The 22,465-nt window shown below is 30.8% G+C and overlaps 2 protein-coding genes and 1 long non-coding RNA gene across 15 annotated transcripts in view; 1 reads left to right on the plus strand and 2 right to left on the minus strand.

Annotated features, from left to right (window-relative positions):
• Positions 1 to 405: 405 nt before the first annotated feature.
• LOC105154179 (uncharacterized) lies at positions 406 to 6,343 on the minus strand. 8 transcript variants are annotated; one of them, XM_087408224.1, is made up of 8 exons: positions 6,015 to 6,342; positions 4,702 to 4,965; positions 4,142 to 4,240; positions 3,619 to 3,759; positions 3,361 to 3,486; positions 3,102 to 3,164; positions 945 to 2,911; positions 406 to 463 (listed from the first exon to the last, which is right to left on the minus strand). In XM_087408224.1, the coding sequence occupies exons 1-7, from the start codon at positions 6,148 to 6,150 to the stop codon at positions 945 to 947; spliced, it is 2,796 nt and encodes a 931-aa protein (XP_087264350.1). In that variant the 5' UTR covers positions 6,151 to 6,342; the 3' UTR covers positions 406 to 463. The 8 variants fall into 8 exon arrangements, with proteins under 8 accessions (XP_087264350.1, XP_087264356.1, XP_011067829.1 ...); XM_087408230.1 differs by having other exon boundaries at positions 1,641 to 2,911; positions 6,015 to 6,339; XM_011069527.2 differs by having other exon boundaries at positions 2,814 to 2,911; positions 6,015 to 6,337.
• On the plus strand, positions 4,189 to 4,917 carry LOC147909246 (uncharacterized). The gene is made up of 2 exons (XR_015545788.1): positions 4,189 to 4,324; positions 4,611 to 4,917. It is a non-coding gene; the product is annotated as an uncharacterized LOC147909246 (long non-coding RNA).
• Positions 6,344 to 7,430: 1,087 nt separating the features above from the next.
• Cadps (calcium-dependent secretion activator 1) overlaps positions 7,431 to 22,465 on the minus strand; it is a 41,346-nt gene continuing 26,311 nt past the window's right edge. For 3 of the 6 annotated variants that reach the window (XM_087408219.1, XM_087408221.1, XM_087408220.1), the window contains exons 8-15: positions 21,688 to 21,933; positions 20,477 to 20,779; positions 19,408 to 19,574; positions 18,665 to 19,116; positions 18,124 to 18,282; positions 17,460 to 17,576; positions 15,979 to 16,217; positions 7,431 to 15,698 (exon numbers count right to left, since the gene is read on the minus strand). In XM_087408219.1, the coding sequence (XP_087264345.1) occupies positions 15,494 to 15,698; positions 15,979 to 16,217; positions 17,460 to 17,576; positions 18,124 to 18,282; positions 18,665 to 19,116; positions 19,408 to 19,574; positions 20,477 to 20,779; positions 21,688 to 21,933 (1,888 nt within the window). In that variant the 3' untranslated portion in view covers positions 7,431 to 15,493. Of the gene's footprint in view, positions 15,699 to 15,978; positions 16,218 to 17,459; positions 17,577 to 18,123; positions 18,283 to 18,333; positions 18,418 to 18,664; positions 19,117 to 19,407; positions 19,575 to 20,476; positions 20,780 to 21,687; positions 21,934 to 22,465 lie in introns of those variants that run through there. The other 3 variants (XM_087408222.1, XM_011069532.2, XM_087408223.1) reach the window with 3 other exon arrangements.

Genomic DNA, 22,465 nt, shown 5'->3' on the forward strand with positions numbered 1-22,465 from the left:
GTGTGTTGATGGTCATATATCTAGTGACAAAGTACCGCGGATACTTTTTAGATGACCCAATATATTAAATATTCAATATTATCAATATTGTAAAAATAAAAACATTCGTAAATTTTATATACTTATATAAATTATTATTAGTAATAGTTTTGAAGTATGAAATGAATCATAAGTCGGTATTCATAGTCGATTATTTTAAGACCATCTTAAGTAATGTTTTAAATAATAGTCTTCTGATTGTTCATAACATCATTAAGATGACTGTACACAAGGTAACCTTAAATATAAGAATCTATCTTTTATTTATATATCGGCCATAGATTTTTCAGAATAAAATATTTAAAGAAATTAAATATTCAAGCGTCATCTTCAATAAAATGCAAAGTACTTACTAGAACGTTTCCGTTTGTTTTTTTTTTATTTTCATATGTTACCTGTCCTTATAATGTGTCAGGTTTATTATCTAAAAAATATAAAATACATATTCTTATATATCATTAAAATTACGGTTATGAACAAAAAATACAATATAATATATTTAAAAATTAAATATTAAAAATAAAAAATTGGAAATTAAATATTTTTAGAAAACTATAATGCTGTCTGTCGTAAGCTAATTCAAGCTAAAAAGTATGCATATTCATATAATTATTTTTCTTCATATTCTGTATTTCTAAGTACAACATAAAATGTAAGATAAACGCGGAACGTTTCAACTTTTATTCAATTTCTGTTTTAAATTATCATAGCATATACATTGACTGCTGAGAACTAGATTGAGTATTAAAATGTTGTCTTATACTTCACATTATATATTTATTACTTAGAATATATAAAGAAAAATAATTATGCAAATATCTTTGCTTTTTAGCTTATAATAGTTTAGCTTGTAATAGTCTACAACTGATGTCACATTTTAGGATTAAACCGTAATTTTTGCATACTTAAATCTTTCTTCTCCATTTTATATTGATATCATTGATATTTCTCATTTCTAATTCATTTTCTTCGGATTCACTACTTGATGAAGATACAAATTCATTTTCTTCGGATTCATTACTTGATGAAGATACAAATTTCTTATAATTTTCATCATTTTCCTGAACTGCTTCCAAATATTGTGAAATCTTTAATACATCTTTTATAGACAGTAATTGTTTATGTTTTGTATCCATTTTATGCACGTGACCCATGACAATATTAAGATCAGACGCATCAATTTCACTTACATTCAATTGGATACAATATGTGGACATATTTTTCGTTAATGTTGTACTACGTAAAGTATTAGGATGAACTGCATTACACTTTATTGCGAATTTTCGCATTAAGGCACAGATTCTAAGATACTTATACCTGCATTTCTCGATGTCAGGCAATCCGAAGATATACGGATTTTTCTTTGATATTTTCGCTTTTTCTCGAAATTTTAATATTAAATTAATACACTCACAAAGATCATGTGACAATAAAATAGGTACTCTACGCTCTAATTTTCCTCTAATATAAAATCGAATGTATCTTTCTGCTATTTTTCTATTTTGCGTTGATAATGATTTATAGATATTACTGTACATATTTTTATCTAGCTTTTTATAATTTCGAAAATCTTTGATAAGTATTCGCTCAATTTCATTTACCTGCCGTTTATTAATTATATGCACTGTAATTAATGTTGCTTCTGCTAAAGAAAGCCAATTATTAAAGGAGAAAGACTGTTTTAATGCAATATAAGCTTCGACTCTCTTTTTCTTCAAATGTTTATATAAAGTCTTAATATCTTCCAATGATGGGAGTTGTATCTTTGTGTGTCTTTTATGAATTAATTGCGTTTCTGCAATAATTGTATTTATGCTTGTCCTTCCATCAACAGTTAATAATTTTAAAAAATCTTCAATTAATTTTTTCCTTTCTGTGTCTTCTTGTTTTATACATTCTGTAATTAAGAGATTTCCTACGTCTTTTATATAAATTGACAAGTTAATCGCTACTGCTGGAGTTTCATATATTTTTTCATTATCGTTATATCTTGCAACAATATTTATAGCAGACACACAATTATCATAGAATTTGGGATAATAGAGCGACTTAAAGTCATCTATGTCGTTATTTATCTTTCTTAATGTCAAGAGTAAACGACCAAGAAGTCGCAATTTGGCACGTATTATATTGTGTTGATGTTGCGGCTTGTACTTAGCACATAATTTATTTGCATATAAGATTATTAATTCATCATATCTTATTGCTCGTGTTACTTCGTCTTCTCGTAATACAGGGAAAACTATGTTTCTTAATGTATCATTCGCTAATTTGTGTATCCTGCAGGTAATTTTTCTTCCCATAATCATGATTCCTTTAGACGTTTTAAAATTTCGCTTAAAACATTCTCGAGCATGATGACGTATTGAACTTTTGGCAAAAAATCCTTTGCATTTCATACAAGCAATAAAATCCGTAGCGGTTTTATTGGATTTTTCATTAGGACGTCTGCATACAATAAGTTCCCCTTTATTAACTGCTGCATTTGTATTATATTTGAAATTACCATTTTTTCTCATAGTCTCTATTATTTTCTTTCTTTCTAGACTTCTTTTGGGTAAAATAGTAAATTTCTTTACTTCTGGTTCATCCCTATGCATGCTTTCTAAATGCCGCGCAAGTTTTGATTGTGATTTCATGCAAAAAATGCAGCAGTTTTGTTTAGATTTAGTATTCGACTTGTCAACATACATATTTTCATCATTACATCCAGACGAATTTGTTTGCAACTTATTAAAAACTGAAGTGAATGATCTAGTGGTAGTTACATTTACTTTGTGCTTTTTTGGAAATGGTTCATCTGATAAACCTCGCTCATTTCTCGAAGATAAATATTCGGAGTCCTCAATGTTTTCTTTGTCACCATTAATAACTATCATGAAACATAAATAGAAATAAACTATAAAATAATTTACATAATATTTTCATATAAGTGTAACGAATATTTTCAATAGTGTCAACATTTTGTATACATATAATTACAGATATAATTAATATTTTGAGTAATAAAATGATTTCAAATATTTTTTCTTTGCAATTTTACTTTTCAGATGTCTACGTACCAGTAGAATTTAATCTCTTAAGACAGATTCTCACATTTTTTAACTCAAGATTGTTAGGTATATCTACAAATAGATAAAACATTAAGAAACAGAGTAAAACATTTTATATCTAATTAACTGTCTAACAATTATAACAATGCATAATTCGTGCATGTAGTAATAGAAAAACAAATTGTACAATTGAACAATATATTTATACATCATAATAATGTGCTTAACAATATAATATTGATAATATATAATAAATTTTTATACTTACTAGATATTATTTTTTTTACTTGTATATTAGCAATTCCTTGATTATCGTCTTTATTCTTACTATATGTGCATTTATTCGTAGTATTAAACAATAAATTATCATTGCACAGTATATCTACTTTATTTCCTAAAAATAAGTAAATATTAAAAATCATAGATATCGATACAAATTATTACTTGTAGTATGAAATAACACTTAATAAAATATTTAGGTAAACACACAGTCATTTAAATGTAAAGAAATTATAATTATACTTGCCACAAGAAATGATAACATCCGTAGTTTTTTTATAATTGTTTTGTTCATCTACAATATTATTATCGTCTTCAATTTCTTTCGTAACATTATCATCGTTTTCATGTTCCTTCTTAATTGGAATATCCTCAATATCTATGAGATCTAAAAATAGATGAATAAAATCATGGTTTTAACCTCTTAACGCTCGTTTTTTTTTCGATCCAAAATTTGTTTTATTTATTGAAGATAATTAATATTTCTATAAATAATTAATTCTTAATAAATAATTCTTTATTTAAAAACGAGAATGTTTCCTTATATGAAATTTTTATAGCTCGTATGAACAATACGAGTTCAGAACCTAGCGTTTTATCTGCACAAATACTGAGTTCATGAAGCTAAAAAGTTTAAAAGTTTAAAAGGAAGATTTATATCGATCTGCAAATTATGTCACTCCAGCATCCTCTTAAGGGGTTAAAGAAATTATAATGAAAGCATATTTCAAATAATTAGTATATGAAAGTAGATTAAAAAAAAGACTTGCCATAAAATAAAGAATCAGTATTTTCTTGGTAATGGTTTTGCTGATTTATATTAACCTCATAGTTTCCATATGCATGTTTTATGTCTCTTGCTCTCATATCTAACGTAAAAATGAAAATTTAATTTTAAATAATTATTGACGGACACCATACCGATGACCTTGATCTTGACATATGTTATCAAGGTCATGATTCTGTCCTTCAAAAGGTTTTAGGTGGCAGTCACTATTTGTTCAAAAATTATTAACAAATAAAGTTTAAAAAAATGTCTTATTTCTGCTATATATTGATGGGCATACAACTTTTCATGCAAAAAGAAATAAAGTAGTTTTTAATATTGTATATAGCAGAAATAAGACGTTATTTTTTAATTTTATTTGTTAATAACTTTTGAACGAACAATAACCGCCACCTGAAACTTTCTGAAGGTTACTCAGAGTCGTGACCTTGATAACATATGTCAAGGTCAAGGTCATTGACGCGGTGTCCGTCAATCCGAATAATTACCTAATTTTATTTTAATCATTGCAATAAAACCATATTTCATAATTAGCATAATTACGAATGGGCTCATCGCAGAATTGGGGAATATCAATGTTTTCTTGGTAATCAGAATCTTCCTCCTTTACAGAAAAATCATAATCTTCATTCGTTTCGTTTACGGTTTTCATTGCGTTTATTTTGTAATCGCAGCCTTGTTTGTGCGTAATCTTGGAGTGTATTTTATTTTTTTGGTCATTTTCTTCTACTTTCAATCTTTCACACTTTATGTATGGTTTGTATTTTTCTATATTTGTTAATATCTCTTGTAATACTTTTTTATTATCTAGAACAGATACGATATATTCTATTTATATATAATACGATATATATTTGGGTTATTATAATATATCGAATAGGGAAGTTCCCTCCCATCATGTTGTCAAGTCATGACCCTGAGTAACCTCTGACAGGTTTTAGCTCATCATCTGTTAAAAAGTTATTAATACAAAAAGTTCGAAAAATATCACATTTCTGCTATACATATATAATATTAAGTACTATTTTACTTTCCATGCAAAGGAAGATTTACCCTATCTCTCCTCGGGGAAAGATAAAGCAATGAATTTGTTTTTTAAAATGTCAATTTGTGTTTGTAAAGCAACGAATTTTTGTTTTAAAGTAGAGAATTTGTGTTTATAAAACAGAGAATTTATGTAACCTTCAATGCCATTGACATAACAAATTTCCTAATCTAAATATTTGTCAACTTTAATAATTAATATCTCGATTCGTGGGACAGAACAGCACTTTTTTTGCCAGATTCGTTTATTTTATGTAATTTTATGCAAAAACACGTCGAATGAAATTAATTTTATCAAGATCGGAGGTGAAGTCCCTAAACTCAACAATTATCAAAAATAATTTGTATTATCAAAAAAATTTGTGAAATTAAAGCAGAAGATATTTTTATTCTAGCCCATTCTAGCCTCTGCTTATATGTTCTCATGTTCCTCTATGCCATCGATAAATTTCCTAACCTGAACAGACATAAACTGTAACGATTAACATCTCAATTTGTGAGGCAAAATGACACATTTTTCTGCCAGATTCTTTCGTTTCAAAAACGTGTCGAATAAGTTAATTTTATTAATTTTTGAGATACAGAGGTTGCGTGCTGTGACAAATTTCCTAACCTGAATTGTCAATTTGAACGATTAATATCTCTGTTTTCAGGGCAGAGCGACGCTTATTTCTGCCAGATTCTTTAGTTTATGCAAAAATACGTTGAATAACCTTAATTTTATTAATTTTTGAGCTAAATTATATATATATATATATGTGTGTGTATATAAAATTACAGATATACAGATAGAAATAAAAATTTTAACTTACCATTTTTCGCTATAATGACCACTGAGTACTTACAATTATTACTATATTTCACTTTGTAAATGCCTTTATTTACAGTAATATTAGATGACCGACATACATAATATATGCTGTCTTCAAATTTTACTAAAGCGAACATATTGGAATGTAAACCATATGAATAGTACTTAATACGCAATATGTAAATAGAATGGCATCAACAGGAAATTAAACGCAAATACAGATATAATTGTATATATATATATATATATATATATATATCATGTGTCTTGTATCTAATGACTGATTCTACTTCAAAAGTGTTAAACCGGTTAAGTCACTGATGAGATACTATTAAAGATCGGCCTTTTCATAGTGGAATCTGATTTCACCATGAACATTCTTACAGGAGATTAGCCGTCGGTAGAAAATTCATTGTGAGGGCTAACGCCCTCAATAATGTTGCGGCTAGAATAGGAAACAAAATGAAAGAAATATTGATAAGAAGTATTATTATGTATTATTATTTAATAGAAAAATTTGTACATACAGGAACAGTAAGATCTGTAAAAATTGTGAAAGTATATAACAGTTTATTGTAAAGTAGAAATTAACGGAATTGGATTTAAAAAATAACTACACTACTGAACAAAATTAAAAGTTCGGTAATATTGACAAAAGAGACTTTAATCTTGATGTATGTTGTCAAAGTTATTGAAGCTGGGTCCTCTTTTGTCAATATTTATCAAAAGTTCATTTATTCTATCCCTCAGAAAGAGATAAATTTTAAGATAGCGTAATCTTGTCAAAAATCATTGTAGCGAGATGTCTAAAAAAAAATTTTATAATTTGAATTAATCTCTATTTTTTAGATATATAAGGAACATAAGTATTCGCAAAGAAGATCTTGCGTTAGTTGATGCTCCTTTTTGTTTATTATTTATTGATAATATTGATAATTATATTTGTAACTAAATTAATTCAGAATTATTACGGCGATCTTCCAAAACATTAATCACACATTTAATAAGTTAAAACATTATTTATTGAAGAAAATATCATTGGACATTATTGGTATTATTTTACATGCAAAATCTCTCTGCGAAATAAGAATTCCGTTACGTATATCGAACGTGTAAGTCTAAAATTATTGTTTGCTTACCGACTCTTATATTTTTCTGTTCTTTATTTTAAATAATTAAACCTCTGGAACGTTCTCTGAAAAAAGTATTTTGAAGAGAATATTAATTTTTATTTTATACCAATATTTTCTGATATGGTGATCTTAATTGCATTTAAGATAACTGCCATAATATCGGGATGTCAGATGCTTCACGCAGAATGAAGTGCTGCATGATGAAGCGCGAATGTTGAACGATGTAAAGTTGAACGAGCAAACGAACGCGACGAGTACGAAAGTATGACACGCTACATGATATGTTTACATTTTACAAGGTATACTTTATTAATTGCAGTTACATATATGCGTTTGCATTTTTTTTTTGCTCCACATGCAAATTACTTACACAAATGCTCCATAAAAGGAAAAAAGAAAAGAATGAATCGACGATTTTCGCATAGCCTCTCTATTTGCGTGGCGTAATATGGATATATATACAGGATGTCCGATAAGTTTTGACAAAGCGCTCGTGTGTAGATAGATCAGACTAAATTGAGTCGAAGTCTTCTACCATTTTATAATAGTTAACAAGATATTAATTATTTTAAAAATCGCTGAATATTGACTGAAGTTTTCAATAATTTTTTATTCATATTATTAACTTTACAGAAAAACAGAAAGAGACAAAAATTGTTTATTTTCTTCTCATAAAGTTTTGAGAATTTTTTCAGAATTTTTAAATATCGTATTTTCTCATGTTGGTACAAACAGTTGCCAATAAGAAAATGCAATGCTAAAAAGTGATCAAAAATTCTGAAAAAATTCTTAGAGCTCTATGAGAAAAAATAAACAATTTTTGTTTTTCTGTAAAGTTCTCGCTGTTTTTCTGTAGTTGATAACATTTGAATAAAAAATTATTAAAGACCAATATTCGGCAATTTTTAGTAATTAATATCTTGTTAAATATTGCGAAAATTGCAAAATGGTAAAAGACTTTTTACCTCGTCCGCTCTATCTACACGAACGCTTAAAACTTACCAGATACTCTGTATGTATATATATATATATATATATATATATATATATATATATATATATATATAATTTTTTCATTTATTTATGTATTTATGTATATGCGTGAGTCCATAAGAAATACTTAATCGTTATCGATATTCATAATCTACATTGTCATGATCATGGTCGATGTCGCATTTAAGCACTGATCGACTGTTTTTCCTCTTGTTTCTTTCTCTTTTTTTCTTCTTTTTCTTCTTCTTCATGCGATGTGTAACACTAATCTAGATCACAGTCGTTTCCGCTTTGCAGTCGAGTAAAGAGATGCGATTAATGCTCCGATGAATGAGGGTGAATGAGGGAAAGGAAGAAAGAGAAAAAGAGAGAAAGAGAAGAGAAAGAAAGAATGTGTGAGTGAGAAAGAGAGAGTGAGATAGGCGGTGATTATCATTGGTTATCGTTCATTTTATTTCCGATTAAGCAAACAATCTTCCCCTCTTTCTTTCTTCTCTTTCTTCGCGAGTTCGAAAACTGGCAAGATGATGACAAAAATCTGAAATCGCGCTGTTTTGCTTATTTACAATGAAATTCGTGTTCTCTTTAAATAATCTTTTCTTTTCTTTTTTTCTCTGGGTGAGAATAAATGGAACTAAAGGAGATTCGATTGCTGTTGAATCCGAAATGAAGAAGGAAAAAAGATGAAAAAGAGAGTTAATCTTGTTACTATTTCTTTCCACATCTCTTTACATTTCGAATTTAAATCAAAATCGAATCTTTTCTAAATCCATCTTCTCCTTATAAGATCTTTTCCTTTTGGCTGCTTTTCTTTTACAATGACGATGCTTCGATGAGGATGCTGGCGCGTGTTACATGCGTATGTAAGTAATGCCATTATTTACAGAAAATGCGCACATTCATACCACGTTTACCTTCCACTCTAGACTTTATTATGTAGGCGACAAACGATGAGAGCGAGTGATTTCTCTTTTCTTTTCGTCGTGAAAAACACATGACGGGATGATACCGATAGAGTATGCCGATCAATCGAGCCGATTATTGAGAAGGAAATAAAAAAACTGTCGGAATATATGTTTTTTTCTGTATCTTGTTTTGCTTTTTTTGTCGAAATTTTTATTAACGAGAGAACAACAGTTGAGTAAAAGTTAAATCGACTAGAACATTGATTAGAGTAAAAAGACCATCTCTTCGGTTTAAGTAAAGTCACAGTTTCAACGTAAAAATATAAAAAGATAGGTGGGAAGGAATAAAAAAAATGAAATGAGAAAGAGAAAGGAATAGCAAAAAAGAGAAAATCTGGTGGAAAAAGAAAAGAAAGAAACAAAGAACGAGAAATAAAGAAAGGCAGAGAGACAAGTGAAGAGAGCTGGCGACAAAAGTGTTCGTATCGAAGTTCGATTGAAGTATCACCATTGACGGAATAAACAACAGAGACGGACAGATCGAGATAAAATTGGTAGATAAATAGGTAGAAGATAGACAGACAGACAGACAGACAGACAGACAGAAAGAGTGAGAGAGATCATTTTTGTAACTGTCCTAATCTAATTAGTCGTAGAGTATAGGAGAATTATCAATAATAAGAATAACCATGATAATCATAATAATTCTAACGTCGTTAGTATCGATAAGTATAATAGTTTAGCTTCTTTTATTTTTGATAACGTTCCAAATTCCCCGCTTTGTTTCTTTTTTTTTTCGATTTCGTTCTTTTTCACCTACTTTTGCTTCTTTAAAACTAAAAACGAGTCCTAGCACGCGTTCGTTTTCGTAAAATCTCGTCACATTTACAACGGCAATTATCATGTTTCGGTATGTGTAAGGCCGCGTTTATTTAATCGATATTAATATCGTCACACTAATAAATCATGCAATTACGTCGCGCTTCGCTGTGACGTTAAAATGGCGAAACATTCAAGCAACTATTAATCACGCGCTCATCGTGCTTCTGAACTATCCTTGTTTTCTCTTATACTCTTTCCCTTTCCGATTAAACATAAAATGTTGTAATCTTCAATACTAAAAATCAAGTTTAAATTAGTATAAAATCAGCTTTAGTCAAAATTAAATTAGGTTGTGTTACCTATCCACATAATCAAAAGTTATCTTGTTAATTTTTAATAACTAAAAATATCTTAACACTGATAATCTGTTTTCAATTTGGATTTCTTCATATTTATGTCTGAAAAAAAAACTGATTCAGTAAATTTTGGCTTAGTACAAGGAAAAATTCCGAAGCGTGATAAAAGCATTTTCATCGAGCACTGATGCATTTCGCGTATCTCGATTTAAAAAAGAATACATCAACACAAATTAATCAACACAAATCGAAAATTGAATGCAAAGATGTAGCTTTCATCCAACGCCGTACGCATTTTCCTTTCCTCGGTGGAACATTCATCGAAAATATGTAACAATAGGAGAAAGTCGTGTAATACCGGCCGCTCTAAGTTTTTGTAGAACTTAGGCTAGACTTAATAAAAATTTATTTTTTAAAAAAAAAAGTTGTTTGTAATTCAAATTATACTTGATAAAAGAACGAAAATTATTTTACCTAAAAAAAAATTGGAAGATATAAAAGATTAATAATTAGCAAAAAGGAACAGATTAGAATTTAAGATTGGGGCAAAAGTGCTTCAGAACTATCCTTATTTTTTCTTATACTCTTTCCCTTTCCGATTAAACATAAAATGTTGTAATTTTCGATATTCAAAATCAAGTTTAAATTAATATAAAATCAGTTTTAGTACCGGTTCATTATAAATTCAACAGATTTTTATGCAAAAATGACTAATAATACAGCGCCAAGTCATTTAAATTTTAGAAAAAATTTAGAAAATTTTATATTGTAAATTATTAAGATTATATGTATCACATATGAAATATATAATATTTTCCTTGTAAATTGTAACATTCAAAAAATCACGTACATACATACTTATATCCCAGTCAGAAATAATAATGGAATCATCATAATAATGAAGTCGACGTCGATTTCATTATCATTTCTGTTTGGGACGTTTGTACGTCTGTACGTATGTAGTCAATATATAAAATAATAGGGCACATCTTATCATGTACGTGCGACACTATTATCAAAGGGGATAAATGGAAATCAGCTTTGGCCGATACCTATATATAAGCTGGCCGATATTACATGACTTTCCTTTATGTATATAGATTAAAAGAATTCTAATACGGAGTACAATTATCTCATCCTTTAGCAAACTAACATGCACTTGTTAAATTCTAATGCAAAAGAAGAAAAGAGAAAACTAGAGAGAAAGAGAGAGAGAGAGAGAGAGAGAGAGAGAGAGAGAGAGAGAGAGAGAAAGGACAGAGAGATAATTGAGAGAGAATATAAGGGAGCTCGCTTTTCGTCACCCTACTTTGTAAACATGCGATGCATCAAAAAATATTTTGTCAAGTTCGAAAGTCGACGATGAAAAGCATAACATCGTCCTTAAGAATTTTCTTTCGCTGCGCGTTGAAAACAGGCAAGGTTTTCAACTTGCAAGCCATGCGAATATTTTTGAATACGATCTCTTGCTTTTGTTATTAAGCGCGTGACAGAACGATCCTCTTAGCCCGGATCCTGACGACAGAGCTTTAACACCGAACGCTGATTCGTGAAAAACGGATGATGGGGGTAAATTTTACCCTCACAACCGACTTTTCACCAATCAGCGTTCAATGTCAAAGCGTTGTTGTCCGTATGAGAATCCAGATCAACCAGGCTAAATCCGTCGGATTTCCGTGCTGTACTCTCGCGCGAGCTGTCTCTTTGTTATTTTGTACCATAAAAAATTTACTACTTCCCGTTTCTCGCCATCGCTAAAGTATATACAAACGAATGGTAAATCCCTCGCCTCGCGTTCGCGCAACTACCGTTTTGTAGTGTTTCTTCTCTTCCGCCTCGTACATTTAATTTTTACTGCCTTACTCGTCGAAGTAGGATGAAAAACGTGTCCGTTGCTAACCAAACAGTGAAAAATCGATACCAAATAAACAATTTGGCATAATCTATGTTTGTCTTAAATTTAATTTTATATGTATATATGAATATGTATATACACTTCAAGCCAAAAATTTGGAAACACTTTAAAAATTTAACATTTTGAGATTAATTATTTATTCAAATATCTGTAACAGCATTTTTAACAGTATAAATCTTTAGATTATATGATTATATATGTTTATATATATTTATATATGAAACACTATTTTTCCTGGCATATATATTGTTTAAAAACACATTGTTGTCAAATTTTAAAAAATGTCAATTTTTTAAGAAATGTTTTTAAACTTTTAGCCTGTAGGTAGTGTCTGTATACATATAGAGTGTTACACTTTTCAAGCAATTTATATTATATATTCTTTTACTTCAATACCCCGTAACTCCGAAACTGTTCGACATATTAGATTTTCGACTTGTTTTCATATATGTTAAAGCCACTATAGTAGTTTCGGCACTGCGTATATATAAATCACGTAAATTGTTCGAATCTAATCTGTGAAAAAAAAATTATACATTTTATCCCAAAATTTATGAATTTCGGTTGTGAATCAACTTTGTTAAGTTGATTATATCATTTTCTCGCTTCTTATAATTCATCGTTCTAAAATTATTTTACGTAAATAGCGTAAATGCTTCTTAGAATCTGAGGTAGACAGAGAAAGCTCAAAGAGTTTGATATGAATACGATCAGAGAGAAACCTAAGAGAGGTGAGGGCCTGTAATCACAAAATGTTCCCGCGTACTGTCCTGTGAAGTAGAATTATTGTAAATTACAACAATATTCATTTTTTGTGTGGTGAAATTTCTTTCAATTTGATCGATTTTAATAATTTCAACAATTTCAGCGATTTATTTCCATCAGGAGCACCTCAAAAAATGGATATTGTTGTGTAGTTTCCACTTCTGCAGAGGACAATAGTGCGCGAGAGCATTTTGCGGTTACAGGAAATAGGTCCCTCATATCTTCTGTCAGGTTTCTCTCTGGTTTTATTAGGATTTGTCTCACGCGTTGAAAAGCAAAAATGTACAAACTAATTTAATGGAGAGAGATTGCTGCAACTCAAGATAGAGTAAGAATTTTTTCAGGGATGTACATTTTTCATCCTGCTTCGGTATTATACTTTCGCGTTTGATGCACTTTCAAGAGTTCATATATCAAGCTGAATACAAATATCCATTGATATATGAATGTTATATCGTGAGGTTTGGAAAATATATATATGCATCTCGTAATCGAGAGACAAGGCTTTCTTGCAATATAAACATACATAACACTTGTTTTCTCACAGGACATTAGTAATATCGACGTGTCATTGACGACAATAACGAGAAAAAATAAAGCTCTTTAAAGAAGATATATTCCTTTCATCACGATTAAAATGTAGATTGAAAGTATTTCATTCGAATAACTTGTTATCGATTCTAAGAGCCACTCTCAATAGCAACTTTCAACAGTAAACTTTTGTAGTAAATACGATCAGAATTGCTCCCAAATTTGTGACCATTTCAGAAAGTTTCACATGTATTAAGAATTACTCTTAAGAATAAAAAAATGTCAAATAAATGCGTATAATAATGTGCATTTGGTGCATACTGAAGAATTTTACTTTGCAGAATATTAATAGTCTCCATACAGTTCTTATATAAAAAGAATTCTTCTCTTACCGTCGGATAAATAAGAATTTTAATGTTATCTGTTAATAAACTGAGTGCGACTCTCGCTACAAAAATTCCTCACTTGCTTGCGTTTACTTTCTGCTTGCAAATAAAGAATCACGATTATAGACCGCGGACGATACGCTAATACATATCGATATTGACTACACATTTATATGCATATTGTAACTTATTGTTAGCTGTAAATTAGCATAAATATAACATAGATGAAAAATAACGTGCTATTACGGTCACTGCTTCTGATGGTGACCATTCGACTATAAATTAGCATGCTTATATGTATATAAACAGAGATTGGAAGTAATATATTACTTGTAATGTTGTGATCGCGTTATAATTTTTTCAATAACAAATGGGTAATGTTACATTTAAGAAAATTTGAAGAAATTTAAGTTTGACAATAATATGATTAATAATATATAGAGGAAAATCGCCTATATCATGCCTTTTAAGATTAAACAGAAATTGTAATAAAAAAGTACTAGTAAGAAGAGATTAAAATATTTCTTTATTTATATCAAACTTTGATTTACTGATAATAAAACAAAACATTTTTACGCGCGAAAATAAACATTAAAATAATTTTTAAATCGAATTTTTTAAAAAAGTATCTTTTGGTACGATTTTATATGAGGGATAAAGATCGATTTTATATGAGAGATTTTTCGTTCAAGTCGAGCGAATAGTCATCCAGCAGATAATAGTGATCGTATCTAATATTGAAAAAGCGTTGCCCCGTTGGTTGCAAAATTAATTCGGTAAGCAGCTTTGTCAGTCATGGTTCTCCTTTCCCTGCTTTTTCATTTCTATATTCCGGGATTTTCCGCGTTTCCACTATCGCGATCCGTATCCAAGTAACGTTGCAATCGACCCGAGAATTTTTTCCAGCCTACGCGAAATACATGCCCGTATTCTTATCCACCGATAACTAAATCCGCAAAAATAATTCGCGCGTACACAGAGTAGATAGGAAAATCTGCATTCTGCGCTCTGACAATTCAGCTAATATATATTAACGACGTTAGCCTGTCGCATGCAGACCACGACAGAATATATGAATACCTCATAATTACACGTTGCATATATGCATGTATGTTTATATACATATACCTTTGTAATATGATCAGATCTACGCATTTATACTCTATATCGTACGTATTCCCGTACAATCAGCCTTTCCGAATATATTTCGACTATATTTCCACTATTACCTGAGATTAAACATAAATGATAATCGGTTAATTAAAACGAGCCCACAACGAGTTGGCATAATTCTCAACGCGCGTGTTGTTACGTCTAATATGCATTGTTATCTCAAATTCGAAAGTTATGACTAAGTAAATATATTAACAATTAGTTTCTTGATCGTGATTAGTCAGTAAGTAATTTTGTAGCTCCGCGCATTGAACGTCGCGGCGAACGGCCGGAACCCTCTCTCTCGAAGAGAAATCTGCTAACGATAAAAGCCAAACTGATCCGATCGATTGCATCGTTTAATCGTATCATTCGTTTATATGGACAAAATTCTAGATCATCATACTGCCTATAGGGTACTGTCTACGCCTTTAAAAGCCTCCCTGTTCACATCCCCTTATTTAGACAAAGGAGCGTACTAATCGAATGTAAGGTTTACTGGCAGAGTGCTAGAAACAATAACTAGAACCAATTGCTAGCTGAGCCGAATTTTGTAGAAAGACCACCGATGCCCTTGCCAAACATACTACCGACTTTGCCAACAACGTTCGATGTGACGTTGCTCAAATTGGCCACGTAATTCGCGTCTTCCGTTATCGTCTCAACGATCGTCACTTTTGTCTTAGGTCTCTCCACCTCGTCATCATTGCCATTCTCTGAAAGCCCTCTGCAATGTAAGAAAAGCTCAATTAACTTGTCTAGTTGTAGCGAAATACTTTCATCTGCTCATTAAAAATTTCTTCATTTTAATTAGCAAAAATTAAATGCAACTGACAATGAGAGTAGAATTGTAAATTCTAATTTTTACACACTTATGTTTTAGAAGGATAAATAAAAATTTATGATTATAGAAAAAAATTATCTATTTTCACAAAATATATTTTTTAATATTCTCCATTTGCGCAACCTCTTCGTCATGTATTTAATTAAAAATTAAAAGATCTTACTCTTCGTTCTGAGCGCTCATGGTTAAGGCACAAGTTGCTTCTTCCGTTTTCATCCTCTTGTCTATAGTCTGATATGTCTTCGTGTTGAGTTTTTCCTCCATGACACCCTGGAGCTCAAAGTCCGAGTAGATCTTCTTCACGATATGAGCTAGGCAGGTACATTGATACAAATGCAGGCTATGATCAAGTCTTTCAGACAACCAATTACATAGCATTTGTATTTGTGCCGTGTACCATTGCTACAATGTAAATCAAAGTAATTCGACGAAATCTCCTTCAATAACAACGAATGTGTCAAAACTGCTCCAATTTCTTTCTAAATGCAAAATTGAAGGATTTCTTACAAAAACTAAATAAGTCTATTTTTCAAAAAATCTAAATTATCTCTAATTATATATCTAAATATGGTATCAAATCAGTTCTTTATCAGTAATATCATTCGTGAACAATTTTATTTCGACAAACATCAAACAGGAAACGGAAAAAAGAGTTTAACAAAGGATGTTTTTGTTTTCAAGAGTAACTTTAAAATTTTATAAATATAGTGAAAAAATTATTGTTTTGTATTTTAAATAATGCTTCTTTCTTCATTTTTGTTATTAATATTATAAAAAAAATTAATGTAAAACATAAATAAATGATAAAGAAAAGATTTCAGCATAATAAATAAATAAGTCTAGAATTTTTATTTCTTTAAATGATTCCTCAAAATATCAATTAAAGTTCACAATTTTTTTATACTCATGTATCTAGAGAAAAACTATCATATTTATACATTAACGGTTTCACGATGCTGGAGTGACAAAATTGTCGAGACATCGCAAATTGATATAAATATCCGAATTATCTGAACAGAATCAAAAATACTTTTACAAAATTGAAATAGACGCAAAATTAGGAAGTGTGACTGTGAACTTTATACTTTTTAAAATTGAAAAAAAGTTATATGTTTTAACTCGTAAAGTTGTCACCAGACGTAGACAGTTCTTTAATACAAAGTTCTATAACTCTTATGGATAAAATGACATACTACTCGTCGAATTACGTGAACGAACAATACTGAGTTTATGAAACCATCCGATATAACATTTCCATATTTCTGTCGTGTTTATGCTTATTTTTTGAAATAGCAGCGTATGCTTGATTTTTGCTATGTAAATTATAATTTTTGACGATATTTGTCAGTATAATATAATGATATCACGTTGCTCAGTTTTGGTTTAGTTTCTAATGATATATCATACCAGCATGCAATATTCAAAATCTACTGTTTTTATGCCAATTTTTAATTCCAAATTAAAAATGTCTGTACTATTGACATTGATCAAGTCGGACCATCATTCCAGCATTCCTTTAAGATGAGAAATCTTTTGTTTTTCAAAAATTTAACTTTTTAGACTTATTTGTAACTTTTATGAAAAACCCTTCAATTACAATTACATACAGACTTCTTTGCGTGTTATTTATAGACTGATTCTTACCTCGAAAAAGGTCAAAATCCACAATTCGTCAAGGACTTTGCTGCGAATCTGATCTATGCAATTTCTCATAAAATTTACATAAGCTTGTCCCATTTCCTTCCCGCTTCCTGATACCTTCTAAAAAAACAAATCATAAGACACCGATAAAAATGTTCCAATAATTTTTTATACAGGGTGTCTGATAATTAACAATAAAACTCGCATAGGGGCAGAATGGACTAAACTGAGTAGAAGATTTCTGTATCATTTTGCATTTTTCGCATTGATTAACGAGTTACTAATTTATAAAAATTCAAAATTTATGCAGTTGCTCACACCAACTTCACAGATTCACTACCACATTGACAATGGCGGCGTTTAAAGGGACTCGAAATCTGACTAATCAGAGATCGGTACTTCTTATGACTTGACTCCTTACTAGAGGGACTCTAACGTGCGTTTTTCTGATTGGCCTTATATCGTCGTTCGTTTGTATTTGGCGATAGGTCGGATGAATTTGACTATTTTCATAAATTAGTGAAAAATAGAGGACTTTTCTTCTCAATTTAATCCATTTTGTCTCTATGCGAGAGTTTTATCGTTAATTATTAATACACTCTGTATATTGTTGTTCACGTGACCACTTAATTTCTCATTATTTATTATTATTGAGCGAAGCGAATACCGTAAGACTAAGAATGGAGCCAATAAGGGAACCCTCATCGTAACGAGACAACTTAGAGAGCGTCGCTTCCAATACCGTTATGAGCTTGTTAATCATTCCTTGATTCATTCCCGCTGACGTCTTTTCAATCATGTCGTCAATCTTGGAATGATATTGATGCTAGAAATTATACGGATATTAATAACAACAATATAAAATATAGGTACTTGCTAAACAATATTATTGCTATTTAATGTAGAAAAATTGTTTTACTAACTTTCTTTTATTAACATCAATAATATTCTTTAAATTCTTCTGTAATATATATCCGTATTAGCAATACTTTCTACGAGTAATTTTTACATTAGAGTATATATCTTAAAAATAAAGTAACTAACTAAATATGCAATACGAAGAGAATACGAAGCGAAATATTAATTAAGCTTGATTAAATTAAACTTTTAGGGATTTTTTTATATTATATATTTACATTGAAATTATTTCACAAGAAAAAGTATTACATTTACAGTTCTACGAAAAATTAATTACCGAATGAACTTACCACATCGACACCATCGACAGTACAAAGCTTAAAACTCTGATTCTTGGCGTCCAAAATAACGTTCACCATAGCACACATTTCCGACGGTATGATATAATCTGTAGAGATGAAAGTCACGCCTTTTTTAAGCCACTGCTGGAAGGCCGCGTCGGTCCTCTGAATGCATGATTCTACCATGTCGCATGCCATCAGTTTTAGTCTCTGCTCAAGATGTTGCCTGAACTCTTGATCAGGCCAGTGTAATCCGCCGATGAATGACTGCAACGCATCTAACTTCCAGAAGAGATCCTCCGATGTGGCACAACCGTTTCCCTTAATCTCCCATCGTTCTTTCTCAAAGCCTTTATGAATCGATTGAGCGATCGACGTTTCCATAAGATCAACGTAACGTACCACCAATGGCGCGAACGTGTCGCGTAGATGCTGATGGAATCTTCCGTTCTTCAAATTGTCTACGTTCAAATTTTATGATCATCTATAGAACCCTTAGATCTAATCTTAAAACACATTTCTGATATTTAAGATAAGAGAAAAATAATCAAGCTAAATCCTATTAGTCATAATCAGGTAAAAAATTAAAACATATTTTTTATGTTTTTAATATGTTTTTTTTTATAGTACTGTTTAAAGCATATTTGAAGCATTAAATACATATTTAAGAAAAAACACAATACGTTTTATTCTTAAAAAAACATTAGTCTTTACCAATCCTGGTCATAATCTTGGATGAGAATTGAACTCACCGTCAGTCTTAAGATAATCGTTCATTATCTGGAACAGTGGAAAGCTATCCCATGTGTCTGGTGGTTGCTCTGCCAGTACTTTATCCATGTCGACGGCAAATAACGACCAGAAAATCTCGGCATGCTCCACCATAAGATCGCTAAACCAGGCGAACGCCTGCGGTACAGTGTAGTAGGAGCGGATCGTGAAAATATTGGACATCGCACATATACGGTGGGCATATTTCCTCTAGCTCGGGGTGATGGGGACGCCACCCTGAGCACAGGGCCCTCGAGTACCCAGAAGACACTACTTCTACTTCATAATGTACGTGAGAATAATCGTACAACTTGTAATGCTAAGCGTTGTAATGACAAGCGTTTGCTGCATCTAACATTCCAAAAGATGTAATTATTGATTTGAACAAAACATTGAGAGAGATATTGCAATCGAATGAGACATTTCTTTGTGAAAGATATCTGATGGGAGAAGTAAAAGTGAAACTAAAGTGAAAGTTAAACTAAATGCAACAGCATGTGAAGTGCCAGGATAAACGCAGCAATGTGAATTATTCAATTCCCTTCATTGAAAAAATGAAGTTTGTTGAAAATGGACAAACCAAAAAATTTTATATCAATTACAATTCTGATTATCTCAACTATTTTAGTAGATAATTAACTAGAAAATTTTCTGGTTAACGAAATATGTTTCATGATACACATATTGTGTATACACATAGTGTGTATGCAATTTGAAAAACATAACTTAAAAAAAGTAAAGTATTGCTTTTGTCTTTCTACAAGAGCGTGAACGTCTCTCAGCAAAGTTGCAATGGGATATCTCACGACGTCCGCAATTCAACGATTATTCTACGTGAAAGCGACTTTCGAGGTGATAATAGAAGCTCTCTATGAAATTGTCTGCACGATTCAATTATCTACCACGGCGGTGAGAGGAAATGAGCAGCGAATGCGCGTTTGTCTTCTGAGGAGGTGGCGGACTCTTACCACAGTCCGGGTTTCAAGGCATGCTGACCCTCTCTCTCGAGAGCCCCGAGAATCGACACTCAGTTCTAAAAACCCAACTAATACCTCCGAATAATGTTCTTCATTTTGCTGGAGCAGGTCGACGCACAGTTCGGCGAGATGTATGAGATCCTCTAGCTTCTTGCTAGGAGGCACGCACACTTCGCCGCTAAGATCATCCTCGATCTTTGCTTCGGCGGATAATTTTGTGTAATTTACCAATGCCGCCGTTTCTAAGCAGTTCTTTATGAGAGCCTTCACTTCCTCCTGCGGCACGGGTGTCACGCTATCCTTCATAAGAACGCGTTCCAAAAGAGATAGAGCCGCTTTCAACGAGCCTTCCGGACGTCCGAATGGAAAACTGTATCTATTGCGAGAAAGGATATTTGATGAAGTTTAATCGAATAAAGTAATCTTTTTAGGAAATTATTTTGAAAAATGTATCGTATATTTTATCGCGAAGCTAAATATCATAATATTTTGTGTTGAATTATTTATAAAATATTAATGAATTGCAATGAAATCTTAATAAACTGTAATAAAATCTTAATAAAATTTTAATGAATCGTAATGAAATCTTAATAAAATAATACTGAAAGTGGGTCAATTAATATAGATTTCAATATGAAATTCAATATTTTATCATTATTCATTATAATTCAAGAAAAAATTTCCATCAAAGTACACAATGTCTATATTGGCATTCTAATAATGGATTTGGACATAGAGATAATTCGTAAAACACATATAGCTTCTATATAGAAAGTACTCGTTGGAAGACTAAAAAAAAAAAATTTAATGTTAAGAATATATTCTTTTTAACCGATGTTAATTGATTAGGCAACAATTTTCTCTGTCGAGTTAAAAAATGATTTTTCTTTTTCTAAAAAATTTTTTAAACATATAATATTTTTAAATATATAAGTGAAACATTCAGTCAAAACGATTCTTCGTGCCTAATATTTCTTGTGAATTTATACAATTTCTAGTTCAAGTTAATTGTGAGCCAATAAATTTGTTATTACTTCAGCTTCGGTTTAAGGCTGTGTTTCAAAGTCCGAATATGGAATTTTTTCTCTCACGTATTTTTAATCTCATATCGGTCCATTTTCATTTAAAATTATTTAATTTTTTTAGTTGTGTCACTTTTGAAGTAAAAGAGCGATGTCATAAAAAATTAATTTGCAAAAACTAAATATATTCACGCATAAATAAAATGTTTGTAAGTTATTTTTTTATATCGCTGACAGTTCAAAGGAGATTAGAATTGCTTACCTAAAGTTGGTGATTTGGTTTTCGAGAATCTGTCGCAGTCGTTCCTTAATCTCCAGAAATTTATCTTTCTCCTCGTGAGTAATCGAGGTCACGCGATCGGTAGATGTTGTATTACCATAAACATGACTAGCACAGAAAGCGAAACTATAGTGCATCAATGTCGGATCTATCATAAGCCCGCGATCGATTCTGTCCAACAGATCATGAAGGTAATAGAGATGCCGAAAGCATCCGCTCACGCCGTACCTACCATACCAGAAAACAGATGTCGAAATCGATGTTGCAAACAAAGGTAAAAGAAAAAATAATTGCACTAATATTTTCCAACTTTCTAATCTTTTCTTAATAATCCATTATATGGGTCTAAATAAATCCAAGTTAAACCAAGTTTCAAGTACAAAAAATTGAACGAGCAGTTTATAAAATAGAAAAAAAGAGGACTATAAAAAAGAGCGGTCTGCAAAGAGTCAGTTAAAGAACTTACTACAACAGTCAGCCCACATTTTGTTAAAACGGAGTAAATAAATTTTGAAGTTAAAATCATTTGTATTTCCCATTACTTTAACTTTAGTCCATTTACTCTGTTTTTACAAAATTATACACATAATCCACTGTTACAATAAGCCCTTTCATTTTCACAAACTGAGTTAGTGTAACGTATTTACACGTTTTCATATATCTTAATGACTATAATTAGTAAGACAAAAATGCGCGAAGGAGCTATGTTAGCTCAGTTTGTAATGAAGATTAATGAAACACGAAAACGTCTGTGACTCGG

Source organism: Acromyrmex echinatior, chromosome 7, assembly GCF_024713525.1.
Source record: "Acromyrmex echinatior isolate Ae372 chromosome 7, ASM2471352v2, whole genome shotgun sequence".
Classification (NCBI taxonomy): Eukaryota; Metazoa; Arthropoda; class Insecta; order Hymenoptera; family Formicidae; genus Acromyrmex; species Acromyrmex echinatior.

Excerpts from the sequence above, each read along its gene's own strand:
- LOC105154179 (XM_087408224.1), bottom strand. The coding sequence starts at position 6,150 with ATGTTCGCTTTAGTAAAATTTGAAGACAGCATATATTATGTATGTCGG. Across the intron at positions 4,966-6,014 it reads GGTCATTATAGCGAAAAATG|ATAATAAAAAAGTATTACAA; the intron begins GTAAGTTAAAAT and ends TATCTGTTCTAG. Across the intron at positions 3,487-3,618 it reads GGATGTTATCATTTCTTGTG|GAAATAAAGTAGATATACTG; the intron begins GCAAGTATAATT and ends ACTTATTTTTAG.